The sequence below is a fragment of the Chiloscyllium punctatum genome, chromosome 11, assembly GCF_047496795.1.
Source record: "Chiloscyllium punctatum isolate Juve2018m chromosome 11, sChiPun1.3, whole genome shotgun sequence".
Taxonomy (NCBI): domain Eukaryota; kingdom Metazoa; phylum Chordata; class Chondrichthyes; order Orectolobiformes; family Hemiscylliidae; genus Chiloscyllium; species Chiloscyllium punctatum.
The window spans coordinates 81,334,463-81,354,378 of NC_092749.1; the positions used below are offsets into that span (position 1 = coordinate 81,334,463).

The 19,916-nt window shown below is 42.0% G+C and overlaps 1 protein-coding gene across 9 annotated transcripts in view; it reads right to left on the reverse strand.

Annotated features, from left to right (window-relative positions):
- The window catches only part of dop1a (DOP1 leucine zipper like protein A), a 344,210-nt gene that overhangs the window by 145,982 nt on the left and 178,312 nt on the right, over window positions 1-19,916 (reverse strand). For all 9 annotated transcript variants that reach the window (XM_072581124.1, XM_072581119.1, XM_072581125.1 and 6 more), the window contains one exon: window positions 8,536-8,636. In XM_072581124.1, coding sequence (XP_072437225.1) covers window positions 8,536-8,636 — 101 coding nt within the window. The remainder of the gene's footprint in view (window positions 1-8,535; window positions 8,637-19,916) is intronic.

Consider the following 19,916-nt stretch of genomic DNA (forward strand, 5'->3'; position numbering starts at 1 on the left):
GCAGTCCTGATGAAAGGTTCCGACCAGAAACATCGACACCCTTCCTCCTTTCATGCTGCTTGACCTGCTGTGCATTTTCCAGCTTCACTCTTTATCTATCCCCACTTTTATCACTTACCAGACTGTAGATTTTTTTAATCAATGTGTTTGGACCTGTTATGTCACATCTATAGGAAAGGTTTGGATGGATAGGAGTCAGGAGCAGACAGGTGGGACTCGTTTAGTTTGGGATTATGTTCAGCATGGACTGGTTGAACTGAAGAGTCTGTTTCCATGCTGTATGATGCTATGACCTCTGGAACAGGTAGAACTTTGAACAGAGGCTTTCCAAAAAAAAATCTATTTGGCGCTCAGTTTGGGATCTGCCAGAGACACCCAGCTCATGTTTCATGACAGATGTTTTTCAAATCAACCTGTTCAATAATATATGAAACACATCTGGTGCAGGTGAGGCTTGAAATTAGACCTCCTGGCTCAGTGGTAGGGACACTATTACTGTGCCACAATAGCCGTAAACTCAGGGATCGGTAGGGCTGGGACATAGACCTTCTGCCCCATAGGTATGAAAGCAACTTTACTTTTGAAATACCTCATCACCAAGTTAGCCAGTTACCCTAGGAATAAGCAATAAATGACACCAAATGGCATAGTAACAATAACAAAAGCGAGTAGGAAAAGAGCAAGGGCCTAAATCAGATTAGAGTTGGAGGAGGAGATAATGCATTCCAGCCCTCATATGATAATTTCTGAACATAGCTTCTGATACTTTCCAATTAAATTTCATTACATATCTCTGGAACAGGTAGGACTTGAACCAGATCTACTGGCTGCCAAGTAGGGACATTAACATTGCACTTGAAGACTATTCTCGGAACCCTGCGAGCTGTTTAAAAAGAAAAATTCAGCCATGTTATGATATACTTCTGAAACAGGCAGGTTATGAACCCAGGTCTATTGGCTCAGAGATAGGGACACTACCATGGCAGTATCAAAAAGGGTGGCACTGGAAATGCATTTCAGGCGGCATCAATGGAGCAGGACAATCAAAGTTTCAACATAAGCCCTTCACCAGGAATGTCATTCCTGATGAACAGTTTATACCCAAAACTTTGACTCTCTTACTCCTCGAATGCCTTCTGACGTGCTGTGCTTTTTCAGTGGCACCATTTTCGACTCTGACTCTCCAGCACCTGCAGTCCTCACTTCTCCACACTACCATGGCAACGTAGGAGCCCCCTCCATTTCTTTTTTGCTGTCTTAGTGTCCCACAATACCTTGTAACAATGGGGTTCCAATCGGGATCAGTTCTGTGACTGGAACTGTTTACAACCAGACTAATGCCATTTACAAGTTTGCTGATGGCACCACCATAGTTGGTCGAATCTCAGATGGGAATGAAACAGACTACAGATGGGAGGTGGAAGACCTGGAAAAATGGTGCACTGAGAACAACCTAGCTCTCAATGCTGGCAAAACCAAGGAACTCATTATTGATTTTCAGCAGGATGTTACTTATGCCCCCCTACACATTATCAGCATGGAGGTGGAACAAGTGGAGAGTGTTAAGCTCCTGGGAGTGGTCATCCACAACAAGCTTTCTTGGACTCTTCCTGTGGATGCACTGGTTACAAAGGCCCAACAATGTTTCCTCTTCCTCAGACAGCTGAGGAAATTTGGCATGACGGTGAATACCCATGCAAACTTTTACAGGTGCGCCATCGAGAGCATTCTGTCTGGATGTATCACTACCTGGTAGGGCAACTGTACCATTCAAGATAGGAGACAGTTACAGAGAATGGTGAACTCGGCCCCAACAATCACAAAGGCCAACCTCCCATCTATAGAATCCATCTGCCAGGCCTGCTGCCAAAGAAAGGCGACCAGCATTCTCAAAGATCCATCCCACCCTGGCAATGTTTTTCTACAACCTTTACCATCAGGGAGAAGGTACAGGAGCCTGAACACTCGCAACAGTTTCTACTCTACTGTTGTTAGAATACTGAATGGCCTCTCAAACTCTTAACATTCGCCTATACCTGTGTTTTTGTTTTTGCTGCTGTTTACCTATTATTTACTTATTTATGCTACTTAACTGCATTGCATGCAAGACAAAGCTTTTCACTGTGCCTCGGTACATATGATAATTCAATTCAATTTATATTGGTGACTTGGATGAAAGAAGTGAATGCACTGAAGCCAAATTTGCAGAAAACATGAAATTAGGTGCAAAGTCAGGTTATGCAAACAGTTTACAGAGAGACATTGATAAGTTAAGTAAAAGGGCATTAAGTTGGCCAATTGAGTACACTGTAGGAATATGTGAAGTCACTTTGGAAGGCAGAACAAAAGAACAGAATATTATTTAAATGGGGAAAAACTACAGAAGCTGCAACACAAGAGACTTGGGGCGGGGGGGGGGGGGTACTTGTGCACGAAACATAGAAAGCCAGCACACAGCTACAGTAAGTATACAGGAAGATTAGAAAATGTCTTCTGAGCACAAAAAAAATCCTTCCAATAACAGTGGGCACAAAAGGTCAATATCTCTGCCCACAACAATGGAGGTGGTTGTCAGGACTGGCTCTGCATAGCCTAGAGGAGTGCAATACCATCTCTATGTTGATTTGAAACTACTTACAAGGTTTCTGAAAGAAGTGGTTGGGCACATGCAGCTATCTAGGCTACTGTCTACACCTGAGATCTGAACAGGCATAACAGTTGCACCTGAAAGACATTAGGATAACAAGAAATTGGAATAGGCGGGGGCCATTTGACCTGCCAAGACTGATCCTATACTCAGGATTATGGCAGATCCGATATTCTTAACATTCAGTTTCCTCTCCTTTCCGCGTAACCTTCGATTCCCCTGACTGTTCAAAAATCTATGTCAGCCTTAAAGGACTCTGCTCCCTTAGCTCTCTCTAGCAAAAGACACAAACTATTAAGAGAAGAAATTCCTCCTCATGTCAGTCTTAATTTGGCACCACGTAATTCTGAGAGTACACCCTCTGGTCCTGAACTTCCATAAGGGGAAACATTCTCTTAGCATTTCCTATGTTAAGCTCTGTAAGAATCCTAAATGTTTCAGCGTCATCACATCTGAACCCTTGTAAATTCCAAACGTCTGCACCATACCTGGGATCATCCTAGTGAACCTTCTCTGAACTACCTCCAATGAAATGGTGCCTTTCCTGAAAAGGCGGACCAAAGTGCTCACAGTACTTTAGATGTGGTATCTTGTAGAGTTCAGCAAGATGTCCCTGCACTGATTTCTGTGGAACCCCACTGATTACAGGTTGCCAACATTGTGGGATAGTAAAAGATCAAAAAGATAAGATAGATAGGGCTTTTGTAGGGCTATGGTAGTGTTTCTACCTCTGATTTGAGTTCAGACCTTAGCTGTTCTAGAAATGCATCATAACATGAACTTTTTTTTTAAAAAAAGAACAGGATTCAGACAAGAGTCTTGTTGTTCAAAAGTGTCTGGGCAACCCTAAGGAGCAGGTGGGACACTTTCCTTTCATATGTAGAAATGCTTTTATACATCATTGAACTTTTTTCATATCCAATCACCCATGTGACTTTTCACCTTTATAGTCCACTCCTTTAAAAAAAAATCACCCATGTTTCTGAATTAATTACTAATTTGCATGTAAAACCCTATCTAAGAGCAGATGGACTTTTTTTCGAATCAACCCGCTCAGAAAGGTTATTACACATTAAAAAAAAATCCAGAAAAGACTTTCCAGTTCGGACATTTTAAAAAGTATTTAGAAGTGCTCAAAAAACGGAACATTTTTCTCCCCTCACCAAATCACATGTGGTATCTTTTAATCTAGCAGGTGAGACTTGCTCTTTGCTTATTTTCTAATCAATCTGTTCAGTGCTGCTGCCACACTCTTCTGGAGCAGGTGGAACCTGAGTCTGGGCCTCCTGATCTAAGAGATAGGAGTACTACCATCATGCGACATGAGCCCTCACAGATGGGACTTAATATATTATCTGATCAACCTTTTTAAAGATGTTAGTTACACACTTAAGGAACAGATGGGATTTGAAACTGGTCTCCTGGCTTAGAGTCAGAGACACTATCATGGTACCACAACAGCCTTGGCAGGTAAGACATAATTTTTAACTTTCTATTCAACTTATTCAGACATGTTATTACACAGCCCTGAAGCAGGTGGGACTTTTAAAAATATAAAGAAGTGTTATCAACACACAGGAGAATGACTTTCCCACCACCAAATTATTGACTTTTTCTGGTTTTCAACAGTAATCACCTGCGCAATTAGAAGTTTACACGCAAGGCAAAAATGAGGTGGGGGGGGGGGGCGGGGTCTATGGAGAACAGAAGGGACTAAATCAAAATGGAGCTGGTGAACGTTTTTTCTTACAGCCAAGTGAGACTTGAATCCAGGCCTCCTGTTCCAGGGAAAGAGACACTACTGTGCTGCAAGAAGGTCCCAGCAGGTGTACATTTTTTAAAAAATTGACTTGTTCAAAAATGTTACTACACATCTCTGGAGCAGGTGGGACTTGAACCCGAACGCCCTGATTTAGGGGTAGGGTCATTACCTCTGCACCACAAAAGGGCCCCTTAGCAAGTGTACTTGAATACAGAATCCAATAAGCCTTACCTGCTCTCTAATAAATCTGAGGTAATCTGGTTTACCTTACAGGGACCTGCAATTCTGACAAGAACAGGGTATGTTTCTCTCCAGGGATAATCACTTCATTAAGGCCCTTTCTCAATAGCTAGTTGCTACATATTAAGTTTGTTGGACTATAAAGTGGGGCATAAGTCACTTCTTATTACATTGAGGAAAAATTCAAACAACATGGCAGTAAACTAACATATACTTTTCCCATATGGAAAAAAGTATGAGAAGTATGCGGAAAATGCTAACTCACAACTCCTTAAATCATATCCTTATAATCAGTACATTCAAACCACCAAAATACTTCCCATCATTTTTGTAATTGTTACAAGATGGAATTGCCCTCCATTTCCTCCATCTTGGATGTTCTCCGCCATTTTCTTCTCAATAACTCCACATAGGAGTCCGTTATTGAAGAATGCGATCAAAGTTTTATTTTGTTCAGCTCGAAACATTAACCAAAGAGATCAGTTTCCAAATGAAGTTGTTGAGAAATCCACACAGAACATTTTGGCCAGAAATGTCATCTTCTAAGAATCAATTTAGCCCCAAAAGAGACCTTCAATACCTGTCACCAAGGATGACAGTCAAAAAGTATGGTGCTGAAAAAGCACAGCTAGTCAGTCAGCATCCCAGGAGCAGGACAGACATTGTTTCAAGCAGGAGTCTTCATCAGGAATTGGCAGAGGCGGCAGAAGAAAAGTTCAATGTCGCAACGTGTGTTGAATTCATTGTAGGGGGATGAAGGTGAGGCCTTTACGGAGGACTGATCATTCATCCTCAGTGAGAGGGAGGTCTGGGAGGATAGTAAAAACACAACAAGGCTGGGAGCTAGGATCTGGTGTGGGGCTGGAGTTGGGAGTAGGGGCAGAGACTATCTCTGGAGTGGTACTGCTATGGGATCGTGGGTGATATCACCAACGGAAGTGACACTCACAATGGGAATTAGGGAAGTGGAGATGGTGCCTTTGGTGGCATCCGTGGAGGCAGAAGTGGCGAAACATGTAATGTTCACGATGTTGTGATGTGAGTGACATCGGTAGAGGCGGAAGTGGCTGAGGAGGTGGCAACTACAGGGGTGGAAGTGACATGCTGAGTAGATTTCATGGTGGTTTTGATGGCAGTGGATCTTGCGGTGGTCGCAGAGGCAGTTGTCTTGCCAGAGATTGCAGAGGCTGTTGTCTTGTTGGTGATTGCGGAGGCGGTATAGTTGATGGTAGCTGTGGTATGTGGAGCAGCAGGGGCTGAAATAATGTCATCGTTTGCTGTGGGGATGGTGGCTGGAGCATAGCTAATGGCATCTCAGCAGTTCCAGAGGCTGGGAGAAGCTTCTGGGATGTTTGAGCAATTTGAGCTTGGAGGTAAGTACATGAAAGTTGGGTGTACTTACATTCCTTGATGTCCGATATGATGGAAAAAAAGTGTCTGTTGAGTGTGTGGGTTCTTCTAAGGAAGAAGAACAACAAAGGTCCTTTGCAAGTCTGGGAGTGTGTGGCCCTGAGCTAGGGTAGGGCTGACTGCTGGGAGACTAGGTGGCAGCCCATGGCTGCAAGCTTGGAGCAGAGGATCCAGAGGGAGAACAGTTTCTGGATGCTTTGGATTTGCTGTGGGCAGTGGTTGTCCTGGTCAGGTCCAAATTGTGATGGTCTCGATGTAACCTGGATGAAGAGCTCATGCTTGAAACATAGACTCTCCTGCTCCTTGGATGCTGCCTGACCAGCTGTGCTTTTCCAACACTGCACTTTTGACTCTGAGCTCCAGCGTTTGCAGTCCTCACTTTCTCCCACTGATGACAGCTTTTTTTTTAATAAAAGTATGTATCCACATGGGCATCATTGGCTGGGACAGCATTCATTGTCCATCCCTCACTGCCCTTGAATTGGCTTGCTATTCCATTTCAGACAGCAATGCAATTAAGAGTTAAATACATTGTTGTAGGTCTGCTCTCAAGTAGTTTGGAAAGGTAAGGATGGCAGGTTTTCTTTCCCAAAGGACTAGAACTGGATGTGTATTTATGACAATTGACAATGGTTAAATGGTTACCATTTGACTAGTTTTTAATTCCAAATTTTACTTTTATGGCTGTCAAATTTCATCATTTGACATGTCAGATTCAAGCCTCTGTTCCCAGAACATTAGACTGAGATTTTATGAGTGAAATCTTACTTTTATTCTGCTAAATTCAGGTTGCATTCAGTTTTTGATGGTTTTTTTGCTGCAAGGCCTAGCGTGGTCTCTTACCCTATCTTACCAAAATTCCCACATTAATTATCTTAATTAAGAAGGGGATTCTGTCCCCTTCTTAATAGGGCTGAAAGACTTCACGTACGTGTAGGACTGTCCAACATTCAGCTCCTCACCCTTTAAATGAAAGGCATCCTGATTGACCAATTCTAAGCATATGGGCTGCTACTAAAGATACCCTTGACATACTATGCTAGGACACCCTGATTGCTGGCTATTTCACCTTGACTTGATTGAGGTCTATTGATAACCACATCAACGGTCCTTCTTTTGCGTCTACACTAAATGGCAAGGCAAGACAGAAGTAATATAAACCTGGTATCTCCAACCGAGGAGGTGGGGGGCAAAGTGCAAAAAAGCACGGCAAGACCGTGCAAGGGCGGCATAGTCATTAACATTGTAGTCTCACATTGCTAGGGACCCAGATTCTATTCTACCCTCAGGCAACTATATGAAGTTTGCATATCCTCCCTGCGTCTGCATGGGTTTCCAACCGGTGCTTCAGTTTCCTCCCACAGTACAAAGATGTGTAGATTAGATTGGACAAGTCACTGTAAATGTGGGGTTATGGAGACTTGGGGCATATCTGAGTGGGATACTTCTCAAAGGTTAGATGCGGACTTGGTGGGCTGAATGGCCTTTAGTTGGACTTTTAGGATTCTCAGGTACGGAAGCTATAGGTACTCAGAGCATGTAAGTGCTAAGCAAAGAGCCAAGGTACAGCATGGTTCATTCCAAGAACTGAATGCATGTTCCTGAGCACACAGAGCCTTTGCAGCAGCAATTCAATAATAGTTGCTGGTGTAGCCTTGAAGTGCAGAAGATACTGCAAGAGTATCAGAGATCTCTATGATGATTATTAGAGGGCTGATACATTTTGGGTCAGTGTCCATGTAGATGAGACACATGTGGCTGGTGCCCTTGTAACATGCCCTAGGATTTTGTTGCCAGTGTCCAACACGGAGCTTGTTTGGTGCAATAGACAATCTGAATGCAAATCTGAATACTTCTGGTACCTGATCTAATTTCTATGTCAAGTTTTTTTTTTGAAGTGTAGCTTGTTAGCAAGATAGAAAGCAAATTTAATAAGGCAGTTTGGATCATCAACAAGGTGCTTAACCAATAAGAATCCCCCTTAATTAGAATCTTGCCACTACCTAGAGAGAAACTCACTGTGATGTTTTGTAAAAGCATCAAAGATATAGCAAAATGCTCCCAATATCAAGGTGAGCCTTGCCAGACTTCGTCCACTTTGCCACACACTTTCACTATTGCCCACACTGCTCAGAGCCCAATAAATTTTAGTCGAAGATTCAGTTTAGTGACATTACCACTGCATCATCTCTCCCCTTTGCTGACTATTTTGACCATCCTCAAGCAGCTCTGAGTCCTTACTTTAGCAGATATCAGGAACTCACAACTCCAGTGAAATTGTGAGTACTTGCTCAAAAGTCAGTTCAGTCCATAATAACATATTCCAGCATTTCCATCTGGCTTTGGCATCAACTGTTTGAAAATCTGCAATTCAACCATGATAGGCAAAAAAACACCATATAAACATGCACATCTGTTTTTCTAACTCCAAGCTGAATAACATTTGAAATGTAATGTAGCTTTTAATTGTACCAACCTGTCAAAAGTACGATTAAAGGAGGAAGATTTGTTGATAAGTAGGTCTCGTGTAATGTGCCAAAGTACTGAAAAATTGACGTGTGCTTCCGTACGTATTTTCTACAATAAAAGATAATCAATATTTCAAACCAAGCATTCACTTTATTTGTACTCTTAACTTTTCATCCTTGAACTGGAATAGTATTAGTTTAGCTGAAAACTTGTACAAGTAAATACTTTGCTCTCTGAGTTCAAAGCCAACTACATCCATTAGAATTTCAAGTGGCAGAAGGAATGGTCATGGATCAGATAAGATCCCACTGAATAACAGAATAGGTTCTACTAACAAAATGGTTCTGCATTTCTATGAACAAGGAGATACAGGAAAACTTCAGAATCTTTCAGGCCTGACAGCGAAAGAATGGGCAAACAGGAGAGTTGAAAGCAAAGCAAGACAGGCAGGAAGATGAAAGAACTATGTGGAAAATTTGAATTGAGAGCCTAGTAATTTGGGAAAAAAGTCAAAGGTGTTTCATCACAAAAAGCAGGTCTGTAATTCGGGACAAAAATAGAAATTGCTGGCAAGCTCGGCAGGTCTGGCAGCATCTGTGGACAGAAATCAGGGTTAATGTTTCAGGTTGAATGACCCTTCCTCAGAACCTAGCAACAGTGAAATTAATGATGGTGGATATGGAAAAGGTTGGAATAGAAATCCTGTCAGAGACAGTAGCAAAACTTCTTCAAGGTGGGCATGCCGAGAAGAGAAGTGGCAGGGAGTTAAAGACTAAATAAAAACCCAAAGAACTGTGGATGCTGTAAATCAGATAAAAATAGAAATTGCTGGAAAGCTCAGCAAGTCTGGCAGCGTCTGTGCAGAGAAATCAGGGTTAACATTTCAGGTCGAGTGACCCTTCTTCAGAACCGTGATTGGTTTGTGAGCAGTTAGTTTTCACTTTTTAATTAGGGCATTTGTTCAAAATTAGGAGGTGAGAAGTTGAAACTTTCAAATCAGGCTAAGTGAATGAGTGAATTAATGAAAGCACATTGGGGTATTAATTTAAATTAATAAGCTTAAATAAGTTTGTGGTTATAGATTGTCAAAGTCGGATTTCTTTCGATCATGAATAGGTATCAGAGAATTCAAATCCTGTGCTCACGTAGGAACTTTATGACATTCCATGTGTGTTGAGGGACCACATTTGTAGGAGGTGTCTCGAGATAACGATTTCTGAGTGTAAAAGACAGATGGAATGATTGTTATACATCAGGGAACATGAGTATATCATGAATCAAACATCCAATAAGTAGTCAGTAAGTTCAGAATAATAAATAGGTAGCAACTGATAAAAGTAGAAAGATGAACAAAGTACAGGAAACTTTTGGGGGTGGCGCATTCCAAAACAGATACGGCTGAGAACAATACCATCAAAGGATGCAGTCCTGACCAGGGATCAAAACATCTAGTTCAGTGAAACAGGAAGTCAAGTTGGAGAATTCTAGACTCATTGATACATCATACCAATCTATTTGCTCAGAAGCAGAGTTAAAGGAATAAATCAATCTTCTCAAGAATTACAAATCATCCATTAAATTTAAGCCACAACCAAAAAAAAATGCATTAATTTCATAGACAGCACAGTATTTAAACTGATAAAAGACAACTGGTGTACACTAACCCTCCCCAAATTTCAACTTGGAGCTTCCTTCTGGTCACACTCTCTTGGAACCTCCTCATAACCCTTTACATCCACCCCTCTGGAACCCCCATCACTCTGCTCATTCTTCTTATATAATTACTCCCCGGTCCTCTTTCACTCTCGTTCTCTGCTGCAAATGGCACCCTCCCATGCCAGGTAACTGGTAAAGACCGCCCAAGCGATTCATTTGATTGGAGGTGCAGCTCCTCAGCTTTCAATTTTATTTATGGAAGCCACCTTTCTGATCTGTCACTCATTGTTGTGGGCAAATTGGGGGCAGAGTGAAAACTGAGGGTGGAAGTACTGGAAACGCTGGTAGATATTGAGCCTAGATCCCAGGTTACTAAAAGGTATTGAGATGTAGAAGGACTTGCCAAAATCTTCTAAGTGTCCTTAGGTACCAGAGAGATGCCAGAGGATCAGGAATGTCAAATGTGATGCACTTTTTCAAGAAAGGATACAAGGTCATTTCTGCCATCTATGGGCCAAGGTTATAGACCAAATTGCTTATTTGGAAGCACTGGTGTTGGGTGATTGTTAACTTTGTACACCCCCGTCCAACACCAGCGTCTCCAAATCTATGGGCCAGTTTAACATTAGTTATACATGAACTTTTAATAATAACCACAGAGATCAAGAAATCAAAAGGCACTTGGAGAGGTCTGAGTTAACAATGGATTGATAGCAGAGTTGTAACAAGCAAATCACACTTGCCAAGGTGAATCCTTTTTTTAAATAGTAACAAAGAAGGTTGAAAAAGGGAAGGTCATGAATGATGTCGAAGTAAATTTCAAGAAAATGAACAAGAGATTGGTTAAAACATTTGAAAGTTACAGAACAGAAGCATCAGCATGTGATTGAATCAAAAATTGACTGAAGGATAAAATACACAGTCATGGTAAATGGGTTTTTTCAGCTTATGAGACATGAGACAATGATATTCCCAAGAGATCAGAGCAAAAACCACTTTTTAAATGTATATTAAAGAATTGGCTACTAGAATTAGAGCAAAATTTCAAAAATTGCCAATGAGATCAAACTTGAAAGAATGGAAGACAGCGAAGACAGATATTGATAAGAATGCCTACAGTGTGGAAACGGGCCCTTCAGCCCAACAAGTCCACACCAAGCCTCCAAAGGGTATCCCACTCAGAACCATTCCCCTATCCTACTACTTTACATTTATCCCTTACTAATGTATCTATGTACACACCCCTGAAAACTATGGGCAACTTAGTATGGCCAACTCACCCAACCTGCCCATCTTTGGATTGTGGAAGGAAACTGGAGCACCCTGAGGAAACACACACGGACACAGGGAGAAAGTGCAAACTCCACACAAACAGTCACCCAAGGCTGGAATCGAACCTGGGTCCCTGGCACTGTGAGGCAGCAGTGCTAACCACTGAGCCACCGTGACTTTAGATAAGCTAGTAGAAGTAATAGACAAACAAAGGATGGGGATTTAATAGAGTGACATGTGGAGCAATGCGTTTTGGATCAACTGTTAGGGAGACAAAATACAAACTTAAAACTCAATTCTAAAGTATACAGGGTAAAAAGAAAAAGGACCTTAGGTTCCATGCATATTGAGCTTTGAAGAAGACAGTATATAGACAGCTAGTGAGTAAACTTATGGAATTTTGTACTTCATAAAAACTGTTAATACAAAAGCAGTGAGGGCATGCTGAAGCCATTCAACTCTAGTTAGGCACAAGTACAATTTTGCATCAAGTTCTTGTCACCAAAATTTAGGAAGCATGAGGGGGCCTTGGGAAAATGCAAAGCAGTTTTGGGGATAGGACATTTATGCTACAATACATTTTTAAAAAACTATTCACTGGTTACAGCAGCATTTATTGCCCATTCCTACTTAACTTTGGGACAATTGTGCTGAGCTCTCTTCTTGAACCATTGCCATTCAATTGTGAGCAGATCCACAATGCTGTCAGGGAGGGTGTTCCAGGGTTTTGACACAGCGAAGCTGAAAAGAACAGTAATATGTTTTCAAGGAAGGATGGGAGCGGCTTGGAGGAAAACTTGCACAGGTTGTGTTTCCAGTCATCTACAGCCAGTGTCCATTTAGGTGGTTTAGGCACAGCATGGGAACGTGTTCAGAAACTTTGGTGAAGTTCTGTAGTGCATTTTTAGGTTTTACATACTGTTCCTACTGGTTGGTGGTGATGGAGGGAGTGAAGGTTTGTAAATATGGCGTGAATCAAGAGGTTTTATTTTGTTCTGAATGATGTTGGTGTCAAGCTTGTTGAGTGTTGTTGAAGCTGCACTCAATTAGGCAATTGGGGAATATTCCATCACTGTCTGACTTGGACCTTGTAGATAATGAACAGGCTCTGTGGATTCGGGAGGTGAATTACTCACTGCAATATTCCTAGCCTCTGACCTGGCCTTGTAGCCACAGCATTCATCTGGCTAGTCCTGTTCAGATTCTGATTAATGGTAACCCCCAGTACCTCGATAGTAGGGATTCAGTTAAGGTAATGCAATTGAATGTGATGGTTAGATTCTTCATGATTAGAGATGGTCATTGCCTGGTATTGTCTAGGTTTTGCTGCATTTGGACATTAGAATTAGAATCCCTACAGTGTGGAAAAGGCCCTTCAGTCCAACACGTCCACACTGACCCTCCGAAGAGTAACCAACCTGGACCCATTCCCTTACCCTATATTTACCCCTGACTAATGCGCCTAATACAATGGGCAATTTAGCATGGCCAATTCACCTAATCTGCACATCTTTGGATTGTGGGAGGAAACCCATGCAGACACAGAAGAACGTGCAAACTCCACACAGACATTCGCCCGAGACTGGAATTGAACCCAGGTCTCTAGCGCTGTGATGGAGCAGTGGTAACTACTGAGCCACCATACCGCCCATGGAACACTTTAGTACCTAAGTAGTAGTGAATGGTGCTGAACATTGTACAATCAACCGCCAACACCCACACTTCTGATATTATGACTGACAGAATGTTATCGTGAAGCAGGTGAAGACAGCTGGGCCAAGGACACTACGGTTTGAGGCGAGAGCAGTTTCCTTGCAGCAAAGGAAATGGTGTGGAGTTTTCACTGGTTTGAACAAGATAGACAAGGAAAATTTGCTATATTAACCAAGAATGTAAGAAACAGCAATGCAAGATTTTAGACAAGATATGCAGTGTGACCATATGTTGATCAGGAGGCTTTGCCCAAGCAGTTGGGACAGAGCATATCCTGAGTGAGCCACAGTCCTGGTGAGGTTGTTTCTGGGAACTTGCAGCGCTGTGAGACTTTGGCGCAGAAAGGAAATGGTGCTTTTTGCTTCTTTTTTTGGGTTCATAGTTTTTAAGGTTCTATGTGGTTTTAAGTTTGTAAGGCTGTATTCTTCAGCTTTGACTGAACAGATAAAGGAAATCAGCAACAGAATAAATGAGTCCCAGGACCAGGAGCTCAGCAGTTCAGATTCAATACAGCAGAGAGAAGGGAGTCCTAGTTTAATAGTTGCAGTTTCAAGGGCCTACTGATTAGGAAAATAAATCCATTAATGCCATGACAGGAAAATGAGGGTATTGTTTGGTTTGTGATTTTAAAAGGTATATTTTGTTAGCAGAGCATATATTAACTGAGAAACAACACAAATAATTGAAAGTTAGGATCAAGATAGTAAAGCAATATGAGTAAGCATAAGAGACATTAGTTATTAATATCTAATGTAAACAAAATTTTATTTTAAAAATGGAGTATCTGAAGGACTTAAAATAAGTCATGGCAGCAGGCCTCAGACTGTGATATGCTCCTCCTGTGCTCAGTAGCAAACTACAGAAGTTTCAGTTCTCCCTCATGGCTACTGGCTCATTTCATTTTAGAGCTGGAGCAGATGAATTCACTATGAGGCATCGGTGATGCTGACATGTTGGGGGTAGCACATTCAGGAAGTTATCTGATCACCCTCCTTTATAATATATACCATTTTGGATACTAATGGAGGGGGGAAATGATGGGACTGGAAAAAATCATGACAGCCAACTTCAATGCACTATGAAATGATTGAGCAACTAAATACAAATCCAAAAGAGGACAGAAATCAGATACCAGAAATGTTGGAAAATGTACAATTTAGTGAGAGGGAAAAACAGAGGGAGATCAATATTAGTAGTGAAATGTTGCTCGGAAAATTGAAGGGATTGAAGGCGGATAAATTCCCAGGACCTGATTATCCACATGCCAGAGTACTTAACAAAGTGGCTCTAGAAATAGTAGATGCATTCATGGTCACATTCCAGGATTCTATAGACTCTGGAACAGTCCCTGCAGATTGGAAGGTAGTTAATGTCACTCCAATATTCAAAAAGAATGATGGGGAGAAAACAGAATTATAGATCTCCAATCCATTATCAGGGACTTTATAGCAGAGTTTTAAAAAAAGCAGTGGCAGGATCAGGCAGAATTAGCATAGATTTATGAATGGGAATCAATGCTTGACAAATTTATTGAAATTCTATGAAGATGTAACTAGGTGGAGCCAATTGAAGTGGTGTATTTGGACTTTCAGAAAGCATTTAACAAAGTTCTGATGAATTCCTGAAGAAGAGCTTTTGCCCAAAACATCAAAATTCCTGTTCCTTGGATGCTGCCTGACCTGCTGTGCTTTCCAGCACCACTCTAATAGAACATAGAACATAGAACAATACAGCGCAGTACAGGCCCTTTGGCCCTCGATGTTGCGCCGATCAAAGCCCACCTAACCTACACTAACCCACTATCCTCCATATACCTATCCAATGCCCGCTTAAATACCCATAAAGAGGGAGAGTCCACTACTGCTACTGGCAGGGCATTCCATGATCCTACGACTCGCTGAGTGAAGAACCTACCCCTAACATCAGTCCTATATCTACCCCCCCCTTAATTTAAAGCTATGCCCCCTTGTAATAGCTGACTCCATACGTGGAAAAAGGTTCTCACTGTCAACCCTATCTAACCCCCTAATCTTGACTCTGATCTCCAGCATCTGCAGTGCTCGCTTTCGCCCAAGAGATTACTGTGCAAGGTTAAAAGGGATGGGATTGGGGGAAGTGTATTAAGACAGATTTTTAAAAACTGGTTGGCAGAGAAGAACCAAAGAATAGGAATTAATGGGAACATTTCAAATTGGCAGGCAGTAAATAGTGCGGTGCCACAGGGATCAGCACTGGGACTCCAATATCATTAATGATTTGATGAGGGGAAAAAAACCTAACATCGCAAAATTTGTAGATGATATCAAGTTTGAGGGTGAGCTATGATGAGAATGCACAGATCCTTCAGCATGATCTGGACAGGTTGGGTGTGTGGGCAAATCAATGACAAATGCAGTATAGTTTGATAAATGTGATGTTATTCACTTTGGAAGTAAAAACATGGAGGCAGATTACTACCTGAATGGCTGTAAATTGGAGGAGAGGAATGTGCAGCAGGATCTGGGTGTCCTTGTGCACAGTCGCTGAAGGTAAGCATGCAGATGTAGCAGGCATAAAGAAGGTAAATGACATGTTTGCCTTCACTGAAAGAGTTCTGAGTACAGGAGCAGGGATGCATTGTTGGTGAGTCCACACCTTGAATATAGTGTTAAGCTTTGGTCTCCTTTTCTGAAGAAGGATGTGCATGCTTTCAAGGGAGTGCAGTGAAAGTTTACCAGGCTGATACCAGGGATGGTGGGACTGACGTATGAGGAGAGATTGACTAGGTTAGGATTGCTTTCACTGCAGTTCAGACGAATGGGGTGGGGGGAATCTCAGAGATTCTAAATGGACTAGATAGGATAGATGCAGGGTCGATGTTGCCGATGGTGGTTGTGTCCAGAATCAGGGGTGACAGTCTTAGGATTCAGGTAGACAATTTAGGACGGAGAGGAGGAGAGAAGGAATGGAGAGCCTGTGGAATTCATTACCACAGGAAGCAGTTGATGCGAAATCATTGAATGTATTCAAGAGGTGGCTAGATATAGCATTTGGGGCAAATTAGATCAAAAGTTATGGGAAGAAAGCAGGATTAGGCTCTTGAGTTGGATGATCAGCCATGATGATGATGAATGGCAGAACACGCTCAAAGAGTTGAATGGCCTCCTCTTGCTCTTATGTGTTTGTGTTTATGTTTTGCTATGGGTGGCCCTGTTCCACAAGAGGGGAGGAGAATGAACAGCTGGGCTTCAGTGGAATAGGATCCAATTGCAAGGGTAACAATCCAGGGTTTCTATGACCGCACAAGAGACTACATGGTGGGACGTTGCCTCCCTAATGCTAGGGTCAGGGATGTCACTAAGCAGAAAAAGAGATGAGGTCCTGCAGGTAGAACTTAGGGAGTAAAGTACTGCATTAAAGAATAGGACCCAAAACTCTTATTCACTAGACTATTTCTGGTGCTGCATGCTCGTGAGTCTAGAAATTGAGGTTAGTCCAGACAAATGCGTGGCTGGAGAGAGGGTGTGGGATGGAGGGCTTTAGGTTTCTGGGACTGCTTTTGGGGGCAGTGGGATCTGTACAAAATAAATAGCTTGCACCTGAACGAAAATGGGACTAACATCCATTTGGGGAAGCTTACTAATGGTGTTGGAGGGTTTAAGCTAACTTAACTGAGGGGTGGGATCTTGACATAAGGTTCATCAAGGACGGATGAATGGTCAAAATTCAGAGACAACAAAGGAGTCAAGCAAGCATAGAAATTAGAGGCTGGTTAATACACAAGGGAGTTTGGCAAAGGTGGATGGTATTTATTTTAATACAAGATGACACACAGCACGATGAGTTGAGAGCACAGATTTAAACATGGGGTGTGGTATGATTATTATCACTGAGTCAAAATTGAGAGAGGGGCTGGCCTGGTAGTTCAATATTGCAGGATACAGGGTCGTCAGGTGAGATGGGGTGGAGGAAATGTTGCAATAATGATCACAAAATCAATTAGAGCAGTAAGCAGGGATGACATCTTAGAAAGAGCCTCAAACAAAGCCATATGGGTGGAATTTAAAAACTAAAGAGGAGCAAACAGAGATTTACTACCCTCTGACAGAAAAACGTTCCTCCTCATGTCTGCCTTAATTAATGACCCCTCATTCAAGATTATGGGCGGCACGGTGGCTCAGCACCGTTGCCTCACAGCACCAGAGACCCGGGTTCAATTCCCACCTCAGGCGACTGTCTATGTGGAGTTTGCACATTCTCCCCATGTCTGCATGGGTTTCCTCCGGTTTCCTCCCACAGTCCAAAAATGTGCAGGTTAAGTGAATTGGCCATTCTAAATTGCCCGTAGTGTTAGGTGAAGGGGTAAATGTAGGGAAATGGGTCTGGGTGGGTTGCGCTTCGGCGGGTCGGTTTGGACTTGTTGGGCTGAAGGGCCTGTTTCCACACTTAAGTAATCTAATCTAATCTAATACCCTCTGGTCCCAGACTCTCCTACAAGGGGAAACAACTTTTCTGCATCTACCCTGTCAAGCCTTCTAAGAATCCTCTATGTTTCAATAAGATTTCCTCTCATTCCTCTAAATGCCAATGAGCACAAGTCCAACCTACTCAAACTCTCCTGATAACATTATTCACTCCATACCCAGAATCAACCTAATAACAGTTTTCTGAACTGCCTCCAATGCCAGTATATTGATGCCATATACAGGAAAACAAAACTGTTCACGCTATCATGGATAACGTGAAAATTGGCCAGCTAGCTGACAGTAAAGAAATCAATGTTAGATTACAGGAGGATATAGGTGGATAGTTGATTGGCAAATCAGTGGAAGATGGAATTTAACCAGGCACTGTGGAAGACTTAACAACACAAGGGAATACTTAATGAATAGCAATCCACTAGGAAGCTCAGAGGAATAGAGGGTTCTTGTCCACAAATTCCTGAAGGTGACAGGATAAGTAGATAAAGTGGTTAAGAAAGCAGATGGGGAACTCGCCTTTATCAATCGACGTGTAGACTATAAGTGCAGGGAGGCTATGGTGAAGTTGTACTGGAACCTGATTAGGCTACAGCTGGAGTACTCTGTGTGGTTCTGGTCATCACACTATAGGAAGGATGTGGATGCAGCGGTGAAGGAACAGAAGCAATTTGCCAGGTTCCTAGGATGGAGCATCTCAATTACAAATAGAGACTATATAAGCTCAAGTTTTCCTCTTTGGAATAGAGGAGGTTAAGGGAGGACCTTGTAGAGATATGTATAAGATAATGGGCAGCATGGACAGGGTGGATCCAGAAAGCAGCCATCCCCCTTACTTGAAATAACAAGGGGATATAATTTTAAGGTGAAAGGCAGGAGATTTACAAGATATTTGAGGAAATCTTTTTTGTCCAGACAGTAATAGGGGTCTGGAATGCATTGTCTGGGTGGGTAGCTGAGATGTTGAACCTTTAAAAAGGTACTTGAATAAGCACTTGAAATGTTATAATATTCAAAGGCTATGGGCCCATTGCTGGAATGTAGAACTAGTGTAGATTTAGTGTATTTTTGGTGATATAGTCTTGATGGGCTGAAGGGCCTCTAGTGTACTGTATGATTACATTCCACTGTGGTTTGAGTAATGTCTTATATAGTTTTAGCAAGACGTCCTAACATTTATTGCCAATTTTCATTGGAACATTCCAATTGCCTTCCCTATTTCCTGGTGAACTTGGATGCTAGCTTTTGGTGACTCATGCACTGCAACTCATTCATCTGTGCCAATTTTTTCCATTTAAATAACATTCAGCTCTTCTATTCTTCCTGTCAAAGTGCACACCGTTACATTTTCTCACATCATATTCTTTCTGCCAGGTTTTCATCTACTCACTGAATCTGTCTATATTCCTCAATTAACTCGTTATTTTATCCTCAGTACTTGCTTTTCCACCTATTGTTGTGTCAACCACAAACTTGACAATAGTTACTTATGTCATCGAAGCCATTAATATATATTGCAAATAATCATGGCCCCAGTACTGATCTGTGTGGTACTCAAAATTGTGAAATTTCACAGATTGCAATCCTTTATCTCACTACCTTCTCTTAGTTAACCAATCCCCTATCCATGCTAATATACCACCCCAAACATCATGGGCTCTTATCTTAAGAAGTAGTCTTGTGTGCATTCTAAAACTCCAAATATGTTACACTTATGTTCCTTTTTATCTATCCTGTTTGCTACCTCCTCAGAGAATGTGAGGAAGAACTGTATTTCACAGTGAGTGGAAATGACCTTGAAAATCCCAGCCATTATGGACTGTGGAAGCATAAACAATCAATGATGTTAAAAGGATATTGGATTAAAACTCAGAAGTAACTACACTAACATGGCTAGGGAGTACAGCAAGGAATGGGATTGACTGAGTTCTGAGGAAGGGTCACTCGACCCAAAACATTAACTCTGATTTCTCTCCACAGATGCTGCAGATCTGCTGAACCTTTCCAGCAATTTGTTTTGGTTGTGTATGGGATTCACTGGATTGCTCTACAGAAAGTATAATGAGCTGAATGGTCTCTTTCGATGATATAAATGATTCCCTTAGTCAGGCATTACAGATGTGATCTATATGGACTTCAGTAAGGCATTCGACAAGGTTCCCCATGGGAGACTGATTAGCAAGGTATACAGGGAGTACACGGAGATACAGGGAGAACTAGCCATTTGGATACAGAATTGGGTCAAAGGTAGAAGACAGAGGGGGGTGGTGGAGGCCTGTGACCAGTGAAG